Source organism: Clarias gariepinus, chromosome 26, assembly GCF_024256425.1.
Source record: "Clarias gariepinus isolate MV-2021 ecotype Netherlands chromosome 26, CGAR_prim_01v2, whole genome shotgun sequence".
NCBI classification, from domain to species: Eukaryota; Metazoa; Chordata; class Actinopteri; order Siluriformes; family Clariidae; genus Clarias; species Clarias gariepinus.
The window spans coordinates 11,980,164-12,004,578 of NC_071125.1; the positions used below are offsets into that span (position 1 = coordinate 11,980,164).

Here is a 24,415-nt window from a genome sequence, read left to right on the forward strand (position 1 = left end):
TCCTTCCATTAATAAGCAAGTTCCAGCTTACTTTATTTGGATCAACTGACTGCGAAGTCTTTTAAGTCTTTGAAACTATTATAATTGGAGTTCCAGCCTAATTTTGAGTGCTAAAGTGCAAGTGGCATTAACAGTGGAAGAAAAAAAATATTTTTTGGTCTTTCCGTTCACTTTTTTAAGCAAAAATTTAAAAAAACTTATATTCTCAAGAATTCTTGTAGCTTTTGCATAATTTCCATTGTTGGAGAAGATGTGTTGCAATGCATGCAATGAGTTGTTGCATATTTTCTTCTTATTTTGGCAGACATGTACACATTCGCTATAATGGAATCAGCACCAGTTGGCACCACAGTTGGTAGGGTCATGGCAGAGGATGCTGATGTTGGTGTGAATGCTAGGATGAACTACACTCTAGATGATTTGGAAGAAAGTGCCACTTTCAGGGTCCAGACAGACCCTGCCACACAAGAGGGTATAGTGATACTGGCAAGAGTAAGTACATTAACCTTTATCTATATTATCAATTGTGTTTTATGTAACACACACACACACACACACACACACACACACATTGATCAGCCATAACTTTATGACCACTTGATTAATATTGAATAGGTGCTCCCTTTAGCCACCAAAACAGTAATAACCTGACCTTTTCCAGCAATAACCTTTTAATTAATTAAACAGCAGTAAAAAAAACAGCAGCTTTTATATTGGATCAGACTACACTGACCTACGTGCACCAATAAGCATTCCTTGGGCCACTTTTGGTAGGTCCCGGCCAATGCAGACCAGGAACATCCTAGAAGAGCTCCAGTTTTGGAGTTGCTCTGACCCAGTTGTCTAGCCACAATTTGGCCCCATTACAGTACCTGCCGATATAATATCTCATGCCAATGGCACCTGGAAGTGGGTGGGTATTGTAAGCATATTTTAGTAAAAATATACTATGTACAATGTAACAATATAATAATATTAATCAACATAATATTAATCTTAGTAAAATAATATAGAAGTAGGTAGAAAGTATGACAAGTCATAAAACATAATAGGTTCACTCAGAGGTGAGACAAGAAAAGCAGACGACTATGAGACAGGTCATACAACATAAACAGTAAGGGGATGGGTAGTAATACTCAGTGTACAGTGTGTACCCAAAGTACATGGTAAAAAACCCTAGAGTGACCCAGACATGAACTGTACTTATTTTATAATTAGCTGTCATGTGTATGTTAATAGACAAAATAAGGGGCCAGGTGTCAAACCCAACAGAGACACGGGCATAAGATATGGCGCCAGGTGCCGGACTTGGCAGAGACACAAGCACACTCAATGCAGGATTGAAACGTGTGTTGGATACAAATGCTACACATGTATGTAAGAATATAGACAAATAACTGTCACGTCCCGGCCAGTCTAGGGTTGGCAAGGCCGATGACAAGAAGGAAAAAAAATTAAAAGGAATACAAGTTAGGCCCCTCTCCTGTCCCAGATTCAATAATTACAACAGAGATTTCCCACAAAAAAAGTAACAGATTTATTTCTGTTTACAGTAAGTAGATACAGTAGGAAGCATCGAGTCGGAAAGGGATCAAGGCCAAAAAAATAAACAGAACGAGAAACTAACTAGCCTTGGCAGCGTTGACTTACCTACTAAATAAAAGGAAAAGAAAATACAGAGACCTTTCCTGTCTCCCTAACTGGCCAAAAACCAGGAGAAAATAAGAAGTCATCAAAACTCAAAAGGCAATCCCCCTCCTACAGCTTTCCATTTAAACAGGAGGAAAAGAAAATTACAGATAGGCTATTAAATATAAAAAAGGTAAGCCACAATAAATGAATTAAACGTCCCAAAGGACTGGCAATATTAATAGTATATTTTGATACACTTTCGTTACGAAGTAACGAAATTCGTTAACACCACACCAAAGTTGTCTGGAGCAGGAGACGGAGGGCAAATCAATTCAAGACGCACACGGAGGAGCTTAACGACACGCACACACACACAGCTCCTCGCGTCCTGCTCTGCTTCCCAGCATTTAAACTCTCGCTTGCCTCGTAATTTCCTGCAGCTGGATCCAATCAGGCTCTACCAAGAGAGACAGAGAGAGAGAGAGAGAGAAAAAAAAAAACTGCGCACTCCAAGGCACGCACATTTACACATCCATTCAATCAATTTAATAAGTAAACTACGTCCAAGGACGTAACACCCCCACCCTTAGTTACAAAACCAGGTTTGTAATAAAATCAAATTACACATTTGATTTATCATACATATAAATGCAATTAATTATCCCCAACATAAGCCCTGGATAACGCATCAGCTACCAGGTTTTCTGCACCTTTTTTATAGCGTATATCCAAGTCGAATTCCTGAAGAATCAATGCCCATCTCATTAGACGTTGGTTAGAGTTTGACATACGCGACAGAAACGTTAAAGGATTATGGTCCGTGTACACGATAATTCAGTTCCCAGAACTTAGGTACACTTTAAAATGTTGGAGGGCTAGAAGTAAGGCTGATGCCTCCTTTTCGATTGTACTGTAATTTTGCTGACACTTGGTGAACTTTTTCGAAAAGTAACTCACAGGATGTTCAATATCAGCATCATCGGGCTGCATCAGCACCGCACCAGCACCACAAGCAATAGCGTCAACCTGCAGTGTAAAGGGCAAATCGAATTTCGGAGCAGATAATATTGGAGCATTGCACAGCAAATCTTTGGCAGAGCAAAAGGCGGACTCACATTTTTCATCCCAGGTGAATTTGCGGGCAGTGCTTAGGAGGTCGGTAAGGGGTGCAACCACCGTGGCAAAGTTCCTACAAAACCCCCTGTAATATCCGGTCATTCCTAAAAAATGTCGTAATTCATGTTTGTTGGTAGGTGAAGGGAACTCTGCGATAGCTTCAATCTTAGCATTCATAGGCTTGACTTGACCTTGCCCCACTACCTTTCCCAAATACGTAACCATCGCTTTAGCGAATTCACATTTACCAAGGTTAAGGGTTAATAGAGCATCAGCCAAGCTCTTTAAAACTAAGTTAAGGGTGCATAAGTGATCATCCCACGACATAGAATAAACGACTACGTCATCAAGATAAACTTCACAGTCTTGTATCTCCGACAGTACCGTCTGCATTAATCGTTGGAACGTGGCAGGTGCGTTCCGCATTCCAAAGGCCATCACAGTATATTGCATAAATGAGTCTGGCGTGACGAAAGCGGAGATTTCGGAGGCGCGCCGCGTTTAATGGCACCTGCCAGTAGCCTTTAAGAAGATCAAGCTTGGTGACAAAACGTGATGAACCAACTTGGTCGACACAGTCTTCAATTCTAGGGAGGGGAAACGAGTCTGCCTTGGTTACATTGTTTACCCTGCGAAAATCCGTACAAAACCGAAGGGAACCATCAGATTTGGGCACTAAAATGCAAGGTGAACTCCATGGGCTTTGACTGGCGACAGCAAAACCATTATGCACCAAGTACTCAACTTCATTTTTCATCAACTGACGTTTGTACGGGTTCACTCTATACGCATGCTGTTTGATGGGCAGACTTCGATTCACATCAATGTCATGCACCAACACGTTAGTTTGAGAAGGAACATCGTTAAACAGTGTGGGATACCTGTGAATCAGCTTTATAATATCACTGCATTGTTCTTCATGCAAATATGAGAGATAAGACGGCAGTGTGGACAGAATAGCAGAATTTTCAAGCCTCCCACAAGAAGTTTGAGCATCTGTGCCAAATAAACCATCTGCCTCAGGTAAATAACCAACAGCCAGACCAACTACATTTACGGCAGACACACGGTCATTTTTAGAATTCACACTAGATTTAGTTCTGTCAACAAAGGTTTTCAACATATTTATGTGGCAGACCCTACTTTTACGCCGTCGATCGGGAGTGAGAACAGTGTAATTTGTATCATTCAGTTTCTTTCCAATTTTGTACGGGCCAACAAACCGCGCATGCATAAGCGAGCTGGGCACAGGCAACAACACAAGCACGGAATCCCCAGGTTGAAAACTACGAGCAACACTCTTACAGTCATACCTCGTTTTCATCCTGGCTTGAGTATCAGAAAGATGTTGCTTAGCTACCTCCCAAGCTTTATGGAGATGCTCACGGAACATACTTACATACTCCAGAATGGGCATCCGGGGAGTCTCTTTAGAAAGAAACTGTTCGCGAATTAAGTTCAACGGTCTACGAACAGTGTGACCGAACATGAGTTCGGCAGGACTAAACCCTAATGACTCCTGCACAGTGCTTCGTACGGCCAACATCAAGAGAGGCAAACCATCTACCCAGTCTTTGCCAGTTTCGATGCAGTAGGTGCGCAGCATTGACTTAAGCGTCTGATGGAAGCGCTCGAGCGCACCTTGCGACTCCGGATGATAGGCGCTTGACATTTCATGCTGCACTTGAAGTTCTTTGATCAACTGTTCGAACAAGTTGGAGGTGAAATTCGTTCCCCGATCCGTTTGAATTACTTTAGGTAATCCGAACGTAGAACAGAATTTAACTAACTCCCTCACTACCGCTTTAGTGGTGATCGAGCGCAGGGGCACGGCTTCTGGGTAGCGCGTAGCCGTACACATTATTGTGAGGATGTACAGATGACCAGATTTAGCTTTAGGCAAGGGCCCTACGCAGTCAAGAATGAGTCTTTCGAAAGGCTCTCCTATAACAGGAATAGGCTGAAGCGGAGCTTGAGGAATTATCTGATTAGGTTTCCCCGCCAGTTGACAGATGCAACAGGATTGAACAAATGCAGATACTGAAGATTTCATACTTGGCCAAAAGAAATGCCTGGCGATACGACCATGCGTTTTTGTAACACCAAGGTGTCCTGAGCAAATATGCTCGTGGGCTAGCTTCATTATTTGAGCTCGATAACCGGTAGGGAGAACGATTTGATAAACCCCTTCACGGTCAGAATCGGACGGCTTCCACCAGCGCATTAACACACCGTCGTCCCAACAATAACCTACCGTTGCATCAGACATTTGCGTTCTGCCTGCAGCAGCTTCAACACATGCACGCAACAATGCGTCAGATTTTTGAGCAGTAATTAACTGTTTTCTATCCACTTTTAAAGCAGAATCACTTTCTCTTAAGCACTCATTTTGTGATAGTTGCAGTTGCACAAGTAACTTACATTCCGTGCTCGCCGGCAATGAAACCAAGAACGAACTCGAAAGGTCAAGGACATCGTCAAACTTTCTTTTCTGGGCACGAGTTACAGCGCACGACGGAAAAAGAGCAGGGAACAGCGCCTGCTCGTTATTCTGGTTGCTTAAAACGGGCACTGCAGATACGATTGGGTACGGGAAAACTTTAGTTCCAGCCAAATCATTACCTAGAATCATGTCCACCCCCTCCACAGGCAAGTGGGAATGCACACCAATGTTCACAGGGCCAGAAACAAGGTCGGATTCCAAATGGACAGTGTGCAATGGCACTGAAGAACATCCCATTTCGATACCACGAATGATTATTACCAGTGTATGATTTCGGCGAAAACGGTAGTGTACTTTCCAGTATAATTGACTGGGCGGACCCTGTATCCCTTAACATTATAATAGATTTAGGACCGGAAGAATCATCTACGAGTGCTACTGTACATGTTTGTAGAAACGACTCGAAGGGCGAAGAATTTGCTTGCGAACCTGGCCGTTCAGGAACAGAGGTAAACGCTACCCCTTTTGGCTTACCACTTGCCTTTTGCTACCAAACCTTACAATTTGAGATTAAGTGGCCAGGCTCAAGACAATAAAAACAAACTCGTTTCCTATCAGGCCGTTTTGCCGCATTTCTCAACTCATTTGCAGGTCTAAAAAAATGTTTCCCTTATCTTTTCCTACATCCACAGTGGAAATAAATTTAGGAACGCGCACTGGAGAAAATAGTTTTATGCGTAAGCACAAATTCGTCGGCCAGAACTGCAGCATCAGACAGTCTAGAGACTTTCTGCTCGTTTAAATGCAGTACCATGCTCTCAGGTAGACAATTTTTTAAATCCTCTAACAAAATTAGTTCCTGCAAATCTTTAAGTGTTGCAATTTTGGTAGAGAGACACCACTTCTTGAACAGCGCTTTTTTTTCACGCGCAAACTCCACAAACGTTTGCTTAGCTGTTTTTGAACAAGTCCTGAACTTCTGACGATACGCCTCCGGTACCAGTTCGTAAGCTCGCAATACAGCCAATTTCACAATATCATAACTTAACGAATCTTCAATTGGCAAAGCTGCACAAACTTCTTGGGCTTTACCAACAAGATTGCACTGCAACAATAATGCCCACATATCCTTAGGCCATTTTAATTTAACCGCGACCCGTTCAAAAGCCACAAAGTACGAGTCCACTTCGGTTTCACGGAATGGCAGTACCAGTTTAACGTACTTACCCACATCGAAATCTGGTTGCCCAACCTCAGAGCTACTGGAAGGGGGCCTAACGCGCGGCAGAGGGACCGGTTTACTGCGCAGCATTTGAGCCTCCAAATCTAGTTTCCGGAGCATGATATCCCGATCAATCTTTATCTCTAATTCCCGCAACTGAACTAGTCGCGTTTCATGCTCCTGTTTTTTTAAATGCCAGATCTAACTCCTTTAAACGAAGGGTTATCATAGGGTCTACTATTTGAGGATCTTTTTTACCACTCACCGAATTTTCGTCTTCAACTGCGCCCTCTCCCTCAATTTCTGACTCGGCACCCTCCACTGAACCATGCCCAGGTAGAACGCCTAACTCCACTAACTTGTCGTATAACTCATTCCTAATGACCTGTTTCTTCTGCTCTTTAGGGACAGTTAAATTGTAAAATTCAGCTATTAATATTAGATCCTTCTTTCTACATCGATCAAATTCTTCTACGGTAGGCGAGAGTGTAAATTTTATTAAATCAAAATCCATTTTACCAATTTCCTCCCCTACCCAAAATTCAAAAACAGCTAAGCAAAAAAATTGGTTTCACGAATATAATGAACGAGCGGATGAGCCCCCAATTGTCACGTCCCGGCCAGTCTAGGGTTGGCAAGGCCGATGACAAGAAGAAAAAAAAATTTAAAAGGAATACAAGTTAGGCCCCTCTCCTGTCCCAGATTCAATAATTACAACAGATATTTCCCACAAAAAAAGTAACAGATTTATTTCTGTTTACAGTAAGTAGATACAGTAGGAAGCATCGGGTCGGAAAGGGATCAAGGCCAAAAAAATAAACAGAACGAGAAACTAACTAGCCTTGGCAGCGTTGACTTACCTACTAAATAAAAGGAAAAGAAAATACAGAGACCTTTCCTGTCTCCCTAACTGGCCAAAAACCAGGAGAAAATAAGAAGTCACCAAAACTCAAAAGGCAATTCCTACGGCTTCCCATTTAAACAGGAGAAAAAGGAAATTACAGATAGGCTATTAAATATAAAAAGTAAGCCACAATAAATGAATTAAACGTCCCAAAGGACTGGCAATATTAATAGTATATTTTGATACACTTTCGTTACGAAGTAACGAAATTTGTTAACACCACACCAAAGTTGTCTGGAGCAGGAGACGGAGGGCAAATCAATTCAAGATACGCACGGAGAAGCTTAACGACACGCGCACACACACAGCTCCTCGCGTCCTGCTCTGCTTCCCAGCATTTAAACCCTCGCTTGCCTCGTAATTTCCTGCAGCTGGATCCAATCAGGCTCTACCAAGAGAGACACAGAGAGAGAGAGAGAGAGAAAAACTGCGCACTCCAAGGCACGCACATTTACACATCCATTCAATCAATTTAATAAGTAAACTACGTCCAAGGACGTAACAATAACCAAAAGACACACGATCAGTTTTATGCATATTAAGAATAATAGGAATTAAAGACAACACAAAATAGAATGTGCATCTACATAATGAAAAACAAGGCATGGAGCGATCACTCTCCACTCAGCATCAACGGCTCTTCTGTGGAGTTCGTCAAGAGCACTAAATTCCTGGGTCCTGGAGGAGGATCTTACAACACCAGCTCTCTGCACAAGAAAGGCCAACAACATCTTTTCTTTCTGAGAAGGCTAAGGAAGGCCTAGCTTCCACCACCAATCCTGACCACCATTTATAGAGGAACTATCGAGAGCATCCTGAGCAGCAGCATCACTGTCTGGTCTGGGAATTGTGCCATATCAGACCGCAAGACCCTAAAGCGGATAGTGAGGACAGCTGAGAAGATCGGGGTCTCTCTCCTCTCTATCGAGGACATCTACACCACACGCTGCATCTGCTGAGCCACCAGCATTGTGGCTAACTGGACAAACCCCTTACACTCACTCTTCACCCTCCTGCCATCTGGAAAAAGGTACAGAAGCATTAGGGCACTCATATCCAGACTATGTAACAGTTTTTACCCACAAGCCATCCGTCTCCTCAACACAAAGGGACTGGACTGATAAACATACACACACATACACAAAAACACACACACACACACACACACACACACACACTAATAATTCAAAATAATAATAATAATAATGATAATAATAAACCAAATAACTTTAGGACTGAACTGATAAACACACACAATATGCACAATTACCCTGATCTATAACCATCTCAAAATTGTTCATACCCACCTAACTGAACTGCTGTTTGTAATTGTAAGGGCCATATTTCATTCTTGTGATTTGTTATGTTTATCTTATTTCAGTTTATTAGTTAAGCATTAAGCATTAAGTATCATACTTATAATTTGTATTGTGACATTATTTCATGAGTTGTTCTGTGACATCATCCCACAGTTATGCAGTTTCATGTCTATCACGCATGTTAGTTGTTAGTTGTTGTTAAGACACGGAAGGATACAGAAAGGTGTGGAGCACACAAGCTTTTGACCGTGAGACAGTAAGCTAAAAGGAATACAGTAAAATAAGTTGTTGTAACTGTAATCTATCGAAGCTACAGAACACAGCAAGCGACTTGTCGTGACTACAGTGGATTTATGCAAGAAACTGTAACAACCGTTGTTTTTGATATTGAAAATAAACAAGAGACAAAGAAATCAACGAAAGTCGTCAGTGAAACTGTGTAACAAAGACACGCGTCAGAACTTGTGAATAACATGCACGTACAGTAATATTTGCACAATATTTTACTGTTTCTCTTCCCAGTACCTCCTCATAACTCACAAAAAAAATACTGTAGCATGTTACGTTGTTCTTTAGCTCCTTGTTTGCACATTTGCACGTGCACTTTGTTGTCTGTTGTCTATTTTTGTCTCTTTTTTGGATAGAAATAGATAGTTTTAGCTTAACTTAAAAATGTAAATCTGTCATATCTGAGCTAGTCAGCTAATTAGATCTCTTAGTTAGCTAGCTGGTTCTGGTAAAGTGTGTTGTTAATTTATGTTGTGTTGTTAATTTATGTTGTTGCATGTATGTAGCACTTTGGTCCTGGAGGAACGTTGTTTCGTTATACTGTGTACTGAACTATATATGGTTAAAATGACAATAAAAGCTTACTTGACTTACAAGGAGATACATAAAAAATTGGATATAAAAATACAAAAAACATATAAAACATTTAAAGCATTAATAGCAAAATAAAATGCATAAGAAATCGTCAACCTTCTCTGGGCCAGAACAACACCCACAGGGAGATCAGTAAGGGGGACAAAAGCTGAAATTCCACGGTTCAGAATTGGTGCAGGTGCTGGAGGAAAATCCGTTTGGGTACTAACAGTTGCACTTTTTTTTTCTTTTTATAAATTTAGTCCTGTCCAATTCTTTTTTCCCCGATTTTCTCCCCAATCTAGTCGTGGCCAATTACTCCCCGTCACTAGGGGGCTCCCACACACATCAAGGCTACTACAACCACTCAGTCGGAAGGACGAAAGCTATCCTGTGTTTCCTCCGAACCACGTGACGCGAGCCGACCGCATCTTTTCGAACTGCTCGCTCACGCACCGTTAGGGGCGGAGTAACACACTCGGAGGAAAGCGCTAGCCGCTACTTCCGCGTGCGATAGCTCACAGACGCCCCTGATTGGCTGTAGCGCCGTGACTAATGTGGGAGCGCAAGTACCTCTCATCCCTCCCCCCTGAGAGAGCTCGGCCAATCAGCTCTCTCTGTGCCTCCGGCTGTGAGAGGAAAACAGCATCACCCGGGGTTCGAACCAGCGACCTCCGGATGATAGGGCGAGCACTTTACCACTGCGCCACTCGGAGGCCCCTAACAGTTGCACTCTTGTATGCTAACAAACACTTTAAAATCGGAGCGGTAACACTTACATGACAAACAAGCCATTATTTGCAAGGAAAATTTATTATAATGGGAAAGATATACAGATGACGTAGGGAGTAGGGACAAGGTACTGTATATGATGTAAAAATGTGGAAGAAAAACTTAAACATAATGGGAGAATTTCTTGGAAAAAGTTAGATTATAATGGGTTAAAACATTTGGTGAGAAATTGAAAAAAGTACTGAGGAGGAGACAGGGTGTGCATCCCTCCCCTTGAAAACTGTATATAATTAAGGTAACATTAACAAGTGAAAAATAAAAATCTCAAAGTGTATTAGACAGCAAGTTAATGTTTTGTCCCTGAAATTGATGTGTTGAAAACTGAAAGAATGGGCAAACATAAGTATTTATGTGACTTTGACACCTCTCCAAATTTTCCTTCACCTGTTTCCTGCTCTCGCTACAAAGCACAATGTCATCTGCAAACATCATAGTCCATGGAGACTCCTGTCTTACCTCATCTGTCATCCTGTCCATCACCAGAGCAAACAAAAAGGGGCTTAAAGCCGATCCTTGATGCAGACCCACCTCCACCTTGAACTCTTCTGTCACACCTACAGCACATCTCACCACTGTCTTACAGCTCTCATACATGTCCTGCACCACCACAACATACTTATCTGCCACTCCAGACCTTCTCATACAATACCACAGCTCCTCTCTTAGCACCCTGTCATATGTTTTTTTCTAAATCTAAAAACACACAATGCAACTTCCTGTTACCTTCTCTGGACTTCTTCGCCAGCATCCTCAAAGCAAATACTGCATCTGATGTACTCTTTCTAAGCATAAAACCATATTGCTGCTCACAAATGCTCACCTCTGCCCTTAAACTAGCTTCCACTACTCTTTCCCACAGCTTCATTGTCTGGCTCATTAGCTTTATACCTCTATAATTGCCACAGCTTTGCACATCTCCCTTGTTCCTAAAAATGGCACCAATACACTTCTCCATTCCTCTGAAATCATCTCACTCTCCAAGATCTTGTTAAACAAACTAGTCAGAAACTCTACTGCCACCTCTCCTAAGCACTTCCATACCTCCACAGGTATGTTCACCTTACTCTGCATCTCCCTGTACTCCTCTCTACTCTCTCTCTCAGTGTCCCACTTCTTCTTAGCTAGCCTCTTTCTCTGTATACACTCCTGGACTTCCTCATTCCACCACAAAGTCTCCTTGTCCACTTTCCCCTTACCTGATGATACACAAAGTACCCTCCTACCTGTCTCCCTAATCACATTGGCTGTAGTTGTCCAGTCAACTGAAAGCACCTCCTGACCACCCATAGCCTGTCTCAACTCCTCCCTAAAGACTACACAACATTTTTCCTTTCTCAGCTTCCACCACTTGTCCTCTGCTCTGCCTTTGTCCTCTTCACCATCCTCACCACAAGATGTAGTCGACCTGAGTGCTTCTGCCTCCACTCTTATATGTCACCCTATGTTCCAGCCTCTTCTGGAAGAAAGTATTTATTACTGCCATTTCCATCCTTCGTGATTCGCATCATTGAATTGGCAAATGTTTTACGTCGGATGCCCTTCCTGACACAACCCTCTGCATTTATCCAGACTTGGGACTGGCACAAGAAGACACTGGATTGCGCCCCCCGTGGTTGAATTACTTGCCACCCATATATATTACAGACATTCTACGAGGCAATATGAGAATCCCAATTCACCTAACCTGCGTGCCTTTGACCTGCAGTAGGAAACCAGTGTACCCAGAGAAAATCCACCAAGCATGAGAAAAACATACATCCCGGGGTGGGAATCAAACCCAGACACTGGAAATGCAGGGCGACAGTTTTACACATGCAACACAATCACTTTTCTCATCTCTCTTCCTTATTTATGGCATTGGAATATCAGTTTGGGCTGTTTTAGAACACATTGCTGCATTATTGTGGCATTGCATGGAGGCAATCAGCCTGTGTCACTGCTTAGGTGTTATCAAAGGCCAGCTTGCTTTAATAGAAGCTTTCACCTTATCTTTATGTTGTTTTTCACCTTCATCTTAAAAATAGCCTATACAGTGGGGCAAACAAGTATTTAGTCAGCAACCAATTGTGCAAGTTCTCCCACTTAAAATTGCAACCTGTAATTTTCATGATAGGTATACCACAACTATGAGAGACAAAATAAGAAAGAAAGAAAATCCAGAAAACCACATTGTATGATCTTTAAAGAATTTATTTGCACATTATGGTGGAAAGTAAGTATTTGGTCATCTACAAACAAGCAAGATTTCTGGCTCTCACAGACCTGTATCTTATTCTTTAAGTGGCTTTTCTGTCCTCCACTCGTTACCTGTATTAATGGCATCTATTATCAGTATAAAAGACACCTGTACACAATCTCAAACAGTCACACTCCAAAGTCCACTATGGCCAAGACCTGAATCTGCAATAGATAAGCAGCTTGGTGTGAAGAAATAAACTGTGGGAGCAATTATTAGAAAATGGAAGACATACAAGACCACTGATAATCTCCATCGATCTGGGGCTCAACGCAAGATCTCATCCCGTGGGGTCAAAAAGATCACAAGAGCTGTGAGCAAAAATCTCAGAACCACACGGGGGACCTAGTGAATGACATGCAGAGAGCTGGGACATCAGTAACACTGCGCCGCCAGGGAATCCTGCAGTGCCAAACGTGTCCCCCTAATTAAGCCAGTACATGTCCATCTGAAGTTTGCTAGACAGCATTTGGATGATCCAGAAGAGGATTGGGAGAATGTCATATGGTCAGATGAAACCAAAATAGAACTTCATGTTTGGGAGGGAAAGAATGCTGAGTTGCATCCAAAGAACACCATCCATACTGTGAAGCATGGGTGTGGAAACATCCTGCTTTGGAGCTGTTTTTCTACAAAGGGACCAGGATAACTGATCGATGTAAAGAAAAGAATGAATGGGGCCATGTATCGTGAGGTTTTGGGTGAAAACCTCCTTCCATCAGCAAGGGCACTGAAGATGCAACGTGGCTGGGTCTTTCAGCATGACAATGATCCCAAACACACCGCCTGGGCAACGAAGGAGTTTCATAAGAAGCATTTCATGGTCCTGAAGTGGCCAAGCCAGTCTCCAGATCTCAACCCCATAGAAAATCTTTAGAGGGAGTCAAAAGTCGAAAGTCCTTGCTGCCCAGCAACAGCCCCAAATCATCACTGATCTAAAGGAGATTGCATGGAGGAATGGGCCAAAATACCAGCAACAGTAAAAACCTTGTAAAGCCTAACAGAAAATGTTTGATCTCTGTCATTGCCGACAAAGGATATATAACAAAGTATCAGAATAAAATTTTGTTATTGAAAAAATACTTATTTTTCACCATTATTTGCAAATAAATTCTTTCAAAATCCAACAATGTGATTTTTAGGATTTTTCTTATTTTGTCTCTCATAGTTGAGGTATACCTATATAAAATTACAGGCCTCTTTCATATTTTTAAGTGGGAAAACTTGCAATTGGTGGCTAAGTAAATATTTTTTGCCCCACTGTAGATTCTATATGGGATTCAGGTCAGGCAAATTGGCCTCGCCAATCAAGCACAGAAATATTATTGTCAGCAGACAGAAGCAAGAAGTGATCAGAAATCTTCTGGTAAATGGCTGTGTTTACTTTGGACTTATTTGGAAATATTGGATCAGCACCATCAGATGGCACTGCAAATCATCACACAATGCTGACTTTAAGCATCACAATGGACTTCAAGCAACTTGAATTCTGTGCCTTTCCAGTCATCCTCCAAAGTCTGGGACCTTGATGTTCAAATGTAGTACAACATTTACTTTCATTTAAAAAGAGAACCCGGCCACTGAGCGATGGTCCAGTTTTTTTTTCTCCATGCCCAGGTAAGACACTTGTGATATTGTCTCTTAATCAGCAGTGGCATAATAGTGACTGTCACTGCTAAGAAGCACCAAGAGAAGTTAAAATAATTAAGAGAATGGAGCAAGGTGAAAAAAGATGGCAGAGATTGCGCTTTCTTTTAACATCAATCGTTTAACCATCGGAATGATTCTCAAGGACAAGATCATGGAACAGGTGAAGTCTAGACAATGGTTTTTGGACTTACAAAAAAGCCTTTGGAACAGAACTCATTCATATGTAGGGGACTTGCTGTAACTAATATACTAGTATCTTGTGATAGTCAACATGATTGTATAGTATTTTACATAAATAATGGAAAAATAATGGAAAAAAACAAATAATTTCAATTCAATTCAATTCAATTTTATTTGTATAGCGCTTTTAGCAATTTTCATTGCCGCAAAGCAGCTTTACATAGTCAAAAGAATTATTTAGGTTTGTATGAAATGTGAATTTGTATGAATCAAAATGGTCAGTTTGTCCCTGGTGAGCAAGCCGAGGGCGACAGTGGCAAGGAAAAACTCCCTGAGATGGTAAGAGGAAGAAACCTTGAGAGGAACCAGACTCAACAGGGAACCCATCCTCATTTGGGTGAAACAAAAAGCAGTAAATGATCTGCATTTATACAGTGTGTAGGGTGGGAGGCAGTTCAGCTATAATAGCTGATGTTAATTGATGTTAATATGGAGTCCAGGTAGTTATTGAAGACCCAGGTAGACTTGTAAGAAGTTCCAGTCATGAACTATCGAACTGTCAAGTCCCCAGAGAAACAGTTGCCAACACCAGTCAAGGCCAGAACCATTTTCTAGGTAGAGAGAATCATTCCCAGACACCAGACGCATCCCAGAGAGACACACGGGGCATCCATGTGACGAGATCTTCAGCCAGAAGCGGGGCACCAGGATGGGTCAGACAGGTCCGGAGGGCAGAGGGAGTCTGGATCACTGGCAGCTCAGGAACGACATGTGTAGCTCGACAGAGAGAGAGAGAAAGAGTGAAAGGGGGGGACAGGAGGAGAGAGGAAAAAGAAAGAGGGGGGGAAAGAGAAGAAGAGGAGAGATGGCAGTTAGGTATGGTCACAGTCACACAATGTATAATGTGAATGTATATTAACTGTAGCGTGCAAGCAGAGACTCCGGCAGGACTAACTATGACAGCATAACTAAAAGGGAGGAGCCAGAAGGAAACACAAACATGAGGGCTTCCTGACATGTAAAGCAAACAATCACCTCACCGTCAGCAAACCTGAGTGATCAATGAGAGTGAGGAAGACAGCATCCAAACATACCAGTTTACCATAATACTCTACGTCCATGAGTCCCCCAGATCTGCTCCTTTACCTATGGCAAATCTATTTATAAAAATGCTCGGCTAAATAAATAGGTTTTTAGCCTGGACTTAAACACTGAGACTGTGTCTGAGTCCCGAACACTATTTGGAAGACTATTCCATAACTTTGGGGCTTTGTAAGAAAAAGCTCTGCCCCCAGCTGTATTTTTCATAATACGCGGTACTGACAAGCAGCCTGCATCCTTTGATCGAAGTAGGCGTGGCGGATCGTAAGACACTAGCAGTTCGCTCAGGTACTGCGGCGCGAGACCATTTAATGCTTTATATGTCAAGAGTAGTATTTTAAAATCAATGCGAAATTTCACAGGGAGCCAATGGAGTGAAGATAAGATAGGGGTGATGTGCTCATATCTTCTGGTTCTGGTGAGGACTCTCGCTGCTGCATTTTGGACTAGCTGAAGCTTATTTATGCATCTAGCTGAACAACCAGACAGTAAGGCATTACAATAGTCCAACCTAGAGGTGATAAAAGCATGAACTAGTTTTTCTGCGTCGTTTAGCGACAATAAATTTCTTATTCTGGCAATATTTCTGAGGTGAAAGAATGCTATCCTGGTAATATTATCTACATGTGCTTCAAATGAAAGGCTGGAATCAATAATCACACCAAGGTCTTTCACTGTTGCATTTGATGGAACAGAAAGGCCATCTAAAGTTACGGTATGATCTAAAATTTTACTCCTAGCTGTATGCGGTCCTATGACTAGAACTTCTGTCTTATCCGGATTTAGCAGAAGGAAGTTAGTTAGCATCCAATTTCTTATGTCCTGCACACATTGCTCAATTTTAGTAAGCTGTTTTTTCTCATCAGGTTTTGCTGAGACATATAACTGTGTATCATCAGCATAACAATGAAAACTAATACCATGCTTACGGATTATGTTGCCCAGAGGAAGCATGTAAAGGGAAAAAAGCAGTGGACCTAAAACTGAACCCTGCGGAACGCCAAACTCCACTAGAGAACATGCAGAATAATCACCATTTAAGTCTACATACTGATAACGATGGGTCAGATAGGATCTGAGCCAGGAGAGGGCTGTACCCTTAATTCCCACTACATTTTCTAATCTGTGAAGAAGAATAGCGTGATCAACAGTGTCAAAAGCTGCACTGAGGTCAAGTAATACAAGCATAGTTACACAACCCTGATCAGAGGCCAATAGAATGTCATTTACTACTTTAACGAGCGCCGTCTCTGTACTGTGATGAGGCCTAAATCCTGACTGATACAGTTCATGTATGCCATTCCTATGTATATATGAGCATAGCTGCTCCGCTACTATCTTTTCCAGGATCTTAGAGATAAAGGGGAGGTTTGATATTGGTCTGTAACTGGACAGCTGACAGGGGTCGAGGTCAGGTTTCTTAATTATTGGTTTGATAACTGCTAATTTAAAAGATTTTGGAACATATCCAATGCTGAGTGAAGAATTAATTATTCTCAACAGGGGTTCTATTATTGCTGGTACTATCTGTTTAAGAAAATGTGTCGGTACAGGATCTAATATACAGGTTGATGAATTTGAAGAAGAGATGAGTGAAATTAGTTCATTCTCTTCAAGGGGAGTAAAGTATTCTAGGTTCTGGTCTGACATGGCTAGATTAACATCTGCATCAATTACATTGTTCGGTTTCAAAACCTCAATTTTATGCCTAATATTTACAATTTTATTATTAAAAAAGTTCATGAAGTCCTCACTATTGCATGATGTTGTTGTGGAGATTTCTGCAGTGGTCTTATTTCTGGTTAATTTGGCTACAGCATTAAATAAGAATCTAGGATTATTTTTATTTTCTTCTATAAGAGTGGAGAGATATGTTGATCTAGCTACACTAAGAGCTTTTCTATAGTTCAGGATGCTCTCCTTCCATGCTATTTGAAATACTAGTAATTTAGTTTGACGCCATTTACGTTCTAATTTCCGAGCGGTCTGTTTTAAAGTGCGCGTGTGATCGTTATACCAGGGAGCAAGTTTTTTATCTCTAATAATTTTTCTTTTGACTGGAGCTACATTATCTAGGGTATAGCGAAATGTCGACTCTAAATATTCAGTCGCCTGATCGAGTTCTGTGGGGTCAGACGGTGATCTAATCGAAGTTGGGAACTCTGGGAGATTACTGATAAAACTCTGTTTGGTAGTTGATGTGAATGTACGTTTCATACGGTAGCGCGGCGCTGTGTGTACATTATTATTGTGACACACTTGCAATGAGACAAGATAGTGATCTGAGATAACTTCAGATAGTGGTATTGTGAATAAATTTCTTATACTTAATCCAAATAATATTATTAAATCTAAAGTGTGACCTGCTTTATGAGTGGGTCCTACTACACACTGATTTACTCCTACCGAGTCCAGTATAGACATAAATGCAGTTCTCAGAGGGTCTTCTGGGTTTTCAAAATGAATATTAAAATCTCCAGCAATTAACACTTTGTCTACAGAAATGACTAGGTTTGAGAGGAAATAATGATCACCACACAAGATAATCACATCACACACATCTCTAATCTCTAATTCAAACAAATGTAAAAAAAAATCAACATCTCATGTTGGTTTAAACGCCAAAGAAAACATGAGTCTCATGAATGGTCAAGTTTAGGTAATTCCACAATTGGGTGCAGCCACAGATTACCCCTGAGCTTGCATTTGGTTTTGGGTACAGGCAAGAGAAATTTATCTGATGATTTGAGAGACCAGCATGGGGCATATTCATTTCAATTTGTATAACTCTTTTAATGATTGTCATTACCATATTACCATATGTCATTGCAGTTCAATAAAACAGTTGATGTCTTTAAGTTAAAATGGAGTCCACTTTGTTATTTGGAGCCTCAGGTAGACTGTAGGAAATTGCAGTCTTGAACTATCAAGCAACTTCAGTCACAAGTTCTCAGAGAGCTGTCTGCATCAGCTGAGGCCAGGACTATCTTCATGTTAAAGTGGAACTGTCCCCAGTCCCCACAAGCATCCCAGAAAGACCCACAGGGCATCCATGGGACGAGATCTGCAACCAGAAATGGGGCACCAGGACGAGTCAAATGGGTTCTGAGGGCACAGGTGGTCTGAATCACTAGCAGCTCAGGAACAAACATGTGTAGCTCGACAGGGACAGGAAAAGAGAGAAATCAGGAAAAAAAGAGCAGAGAAGAAGAGATAACAGTTGGGTATGATTACAGTCAAATAATGTATAAGGTGAATGTATATTTAGTACAGAGTGCAAGTAGGGACTCTGCAGGACTAACTATGACAGCATAACTAAAAGGGAGAGCCTGAAAGAAACACACACATGAGGGCTTCCTGAGATGTAAAGCAACCAATCACTTCACCGTCAACAAACCAGAGTGATCAATGAGAGTGAGGAAGACAGCATCTAAACATACTAGTTCAACATACAGTAATACTCTACATCCATGAGTCCCCCAGACCTACTCCTTTACCTAAGGCATATCTATTTGCAAAAATCCTTTGCTAAATAAATAGGTTTTTAGCCTAGACTTAAACACTGAGACTGTGTCCCAAACATTAATTGGAAGGCTATTCCATAATATGGGGCTTTGTAAGAAAAAGCTTTGTTCTCTGCTGTAGTTTTCATAATATGTGGTACTCACAAGCAGCCTGCATCTTTTGATCGAAATAGGTGTGGCAGATCGTAAGACCTAGCAGTTCACTCAGATACTGCAGCGTGAGAACATTTAATGCTTTATACATCGGTTTATTTTAAAATCAATTCGAAATTTTACAAAGACCGAATGCAGTGTGGGTAAGGGGTGGTGTGCTTGTATCTTCTGATTCTAGTAAGGACTCTTGCTGCTGCGTTCTGGACTAACTAAAGCTTGTTTATGCACCTAGTTGAACAACCAGACAGTAAGGTGTTACAATAGTCCAACCTAGAGGTGATAAGAGCATGAACTAATTTTTTCATTTAGTGACAATATATTCCTCATCTTGGCAATATTTCTGAGGTGAAAGAATGCTATTCTGATAATATTATCTACATGTGGTTAAAAAAAAGGCTGGAATTTATAAACATAAAGTACCAAGGTCTTTTATTGTTGCACATGAAAAGTCAGAACTACGGTGGCCGTGAAGTGCAAAACAAATTAACAAAACTGAAAAACAAAATAAATTAAATAAACGAAAAAACCCAACCAAAAAACAAAACAACAAAACCCAAAACAAAATAACATAACACAAAACTAATTTGTTATTTTGTTTTAGGTTTTGTTGTTTTGTTTTTTCGGATTTGTTAATTTGGTTTTGAATTTGTTATTTTGTTTTCCGTTTTAATAATTTGTATTGCACTTCTCGGCCAGTCAGATACAAACCAGAAAAGGGAGATATAGTTGGCGAATGAAATTCCTACCACTGATTGGACAAGACATCCGTCACTCAAGATGCTCTAAACCATTAATTTTAGCAGCTACTATACTTTGCTTTTTTTGGTTACTGAATTCTTGCAGCATCAAGTTGAGCAGTAGTCTATGAAGTCAAAAATGGAAGTCACACATTACCTCATTGACTAATAGACATGCATCTTATCTTACATTTTATCATTCAACATTTACATTCATTAAGCACCTTTTTCTTCTTGTCCGTTTGCTTCTTAACTTATTTTATGTTCTCCATGATTAACAGTTCTAGCGTAAGAGGGGCAGAATTTGTCTTGTTCTTTCTGCTTAGGTTTCTTCTCTCATTCTCTGATGTTGCTGCAGTCATGACTGCTTATTTTCTTTCTCTCTTCCATTGCTTGATTGTTCCTGTGAGTTCTCCTTTAACAAAGTTATTTCTATTTATATAACTTCATATATATTTAGAGGAACCAAAAATATCAACAATATGTAAGTATTTGCTTTGATTGTATCAAAATACAGACAAATACTTATTACATCAATAGCAGTTTACTGTCTTGAACAAAAAGAAATATACAGTACAGCATTCATCACAGTTAGCTGGCAAGATTGTTTGTAATATAAGTCAAAGAGGGAGGCATCCACTTTTTCCCCATTTTGTAGCGTAAATGCATGGATGGAGAAAAATATGTGAACTTAATATGATTCCAAGCTCTGACCTTCCAAGGTAAGTTAACTGCAGGGTAAAATCTAAAAGTAAATGTCAAGTCTAAATGTTACATGGAAATACTCAATGCAGAAGTTGAAAAATATATTGATATTGTAGCTATCTCAACCTTGTCAAGGTGTCTGGAAAAACAAAGTAAGGTTAAACTGGCACCCTCATTTTCCTTATGTTTTTCTCTGAGACTGCAGGACCCTTATCATATGAAAAAAACATTAAACATCTACAAACCCGATTCCAAAAAAGTTGGGACACTGTACAAATTGTGAATAAAAACACAATGCAATAATGTGGAACTTTCAAATTTCAATAATTCAGAATACAATATAGATGACATATCAAATGTTTAAACTGAGAAAATGTATAATTTTAGCGAAAAATAAGTTGATTTTAAATTTCATGACAACACCACATCTCAAAAACGTTGGTACAAGACCATGTTTACCACTGTGTGAAACCCCCTCTTCTTTTTATAACAGTCTGCAAGCGTCTGGGGACTGAGGAGACAAGTTGCTCAAGTTTAGGAATAGGAATGTTGTCCCATTCTTGTCTAATACAGGCTTCTAATGTTCAACTGTCCTACTGTAGGTCTTCTTTGTTGCATCTTCCGCTTTATGATGCGCCAAATGTTTTCTATGGGTGAAAGATCTGGACTGCAGCCTGGCCATTTTAGTACCTACACAGCCATGATGTGGTAATTGATGCAGTATGTGGCCTGGTATTTTCATGTTGGAAAATGAAAGGTCTTCCCTAAAGAGACGTCGTCTGGATGGAAGCATATGTTTTTCCAGAACTTGGATATACCTTTCAGCATTGATAGTGCCTTTCCAGATGTGTAAGCTGCCCATGCAACCCCATACCATTAGAGATGCAGGTTTCTGAACTGAGCATTGACAACAACCTGGGTTGTCCTTGTCCTCTTTAGTCTAGATGACATGGCGTCCCAGTTTCCCAAAAAGAATTTTAAATTTTTATTTCTGTATGTGATGCAGGGCCGTCTAAGGAAGACGAAGATCATGGGCATCCAGTATGGTCTTCCGGCATTGACCCTTACGCTCAGAGATTGTTCCAGATTCACTGAATCTTTGGATGATATTATGCACTGTAAATGATGATAAATTCAAACTCTTTGCGATTTTCTCTGAAAAACTCCTTTCTGATATTGCACCAATATTTTTCGTCACATCATTGGGCGAATTAGTGATCCTCTGCCCATCTTGACTTCTAAGAGACACTGCCACTCTGAGAGGCTCTTTTTTTATACCCAATCATGTTACCAGTTGACCTAATAAGTCCTCCAGTTGATTCTTATATGTACATTTAACTTTTTTGGAATGTGTAGCTCTCATGAAATCCAAAATGAGCCAATATTTGGCATGACATTTCAAAATATATCACTTTTACCATTTGATATGTTATCTATATTCTATTCTGAAAGAAATAAGTAAGCAAGTTTGCATTTGTGTGCTCTATGATGGATTGACACACCATCCAGTGTATACCCTGCCTAGTGCTCTAACTCCTCTGGGTTAGGCCTGCCATGACCCATAACAGGATAAGTGGTATACAGAATGAGTGAGTGAGGGTAAAACCTAAGTGAGAGTATATTAAACAAAAATTTTTTATAGTTAAAAATATACCACAATATTTAATATTTTAACAAAAAAAAGTAATAAAGTTGGAAACCTGTTCAGTGCATTTAGCAATTATAAATCAGCTTTAATGTTAGATTTATTTTCTCTTGCAGTGATAAACTGCCCAAGTCACTTGATACATCACTATGGAATTTATTGTGATTTTTATGAGAAAATCATGCTTATTTCTTTTAACAGAATTTTTATCATATGGTCAAGCATTTAATATTTCTATGCATTATATTAATAGCTGTTTGGTTTTTTTTAACAGCGTTTAGATTATGAGAGCAAGAGGCGCTTTGTGATTGCCATAGAGGCCATCAATTCTTTTGTGGACACCAGATTCCTAAGCCTTCATGAATTCCGGGACAGGACAATGCTCAAAATTCTGGTGTTGGATGTGGATGAGCCCCCTGTCTTTTCTGAACCTTTCTATGAGTGGAAAGTTCTAGAGAATGCACTTGTTGGTACATTGGTTGGCACAGTATATGCCAGAGATGCAGATGCTGCCAATTACCCTATCAGGTAAACTAAACTTACATTTGTTTATTTAATTGTGCACACAACTGAGGTCATTTTTTATTGCAAGTAAAAACATTTTGCCTTAAAGTATATTTTTCTATAATATATTTTTGGAAAGTGCACTATAATACAATTATTTTGAAATATGTTTAAAGTTTAATTCCAAAAATTGGTAAAAGCGTTAACTGATGGTACGACTTTTTTATGACTTATTTGCTATGTACTATCAAAGATTTAAATATATTTGTAATACTGTACATTAAAGTGTTTTTTTCACTAGGGTACAGTTACATTTTTCATCCCTTTTACACAACCTACTCTCCGGAACACACACACACACACACAAAAAAAACAACAAGGAGGAAAAAATTAACATAATTTATAGCAGTGCAAAGAAGATTAACATTATTATTAGCCCATGGTTTGGATTACCGTTGTGAAAAAAAAATGTGCTAAGTATACTTGCAGCCATACTAATTGTCAGTATACCTTAAGTGTATTAATGATTAGTTAATTTGAAGTGTGTTATTTTCGACAAACTAATTTTGTGCTAAATATATTTTATTTGTAATTACATTTTAGTAAAGCATAACTTTAAGTGTATTTAGTGTACTTTTATGTGCGAAATTGAAACAACTTTAAGTATACTTGGTACACTTAAAGTATATGGCAGTGTGTGTACTAATTTACATACCTGACAGTAATTAATACAATTTAAGTATATATTTAATGTATTATAAGTACATTACAGCTATTTTTACTGCATTACAAATACATGATTAACATACTATGAGTCTATTCTTATTGCAGCAGTAACATGCTGTTATACTTCTGGTCAATTACGAATACTAAAAAGGTACACTTTGTGGTAATACAAATATACTTTATTATATCATACAGTACACACAACCTTCTATACTACAGTATTGCAAATGTGTTACCAGTACACCAAAGGTGTTAAGGATAATTTACAAATGCTAAATGCATTTTCTACACTATAACATGTTTTTGAAAAGCATTACATCAGTAATTAAGCGGCAGATTTTATTCATGAGTTCAACAGATTTAATTTGCAAAAGGTTTCAAAAAAAGCACTACTATAGATTATTTGCGTTCAACAAAACGTCAGGTTGTCTCACCAACACAAACTAAAATTTATACTGAGACAACCGTATATTAAAATTTGTATTCTACTGTATACTTTCTGTACATTTGATTATTTCAAGCATATATTTTTTTTAATATACCAAAATAAATTAATAAGCAAAGTTTAAATAATTATGCTTAGGAAATTAGACCAACCTTTCACTTTCACCTTTCACTCAAAGTATATTTCCCTATAACATATTTTTAGAAGGTGCACTATAATACACCCTAAAAAATGCATTATAGTGTATTATAGTTAAAAAAATAACCCATTTTGCTGGGTTAAATTAACCCAGCTGCTGGGTAACTATTGGACTAACTAAATGCTGGGTTAATTTAACCCAGCAAAATGGGTTATTTTTTTAACCCAGCAAAATGGGTTAAATATTCAACTTAAATGCTGGGTCATATTTAACTATAATGCTGGGTTAATTCTACCACATAAATTGGTTAAATGTTCTACCCAGATGTTGGTTCATTTTAACTGGAATGTTGAGTTAATTCTACCTTACAAATAGGTTATT

The 24,415-nt window shown here is 39.7% G+C and overlaps 1 protein-coding gene across 1 annotated transcript in view; it reads left to right on the plus strand.

Moving 5' to 3' along the window:
• The window catches only part of cdh19 (cadherin 19, type 2), a 204,703-nt gene that overhangs the window by 126,382 nt on the left and 53,906 nt on the right, over positions 1-24,415 (plus strand). Inside the window, exons 6-7 of the mRNA XM_053487532.1 lie at positions 305-492; positions 22,495-22,748. Of these exons, the coding sequence (XP_053343507.1) occupies positions 305-492; positions 22,495-22,748 (442 nt within the window). The remainder of the gene's footprint in view (positions 1-304; positions 493-22,494; positions 22,749-24,415) is intronic.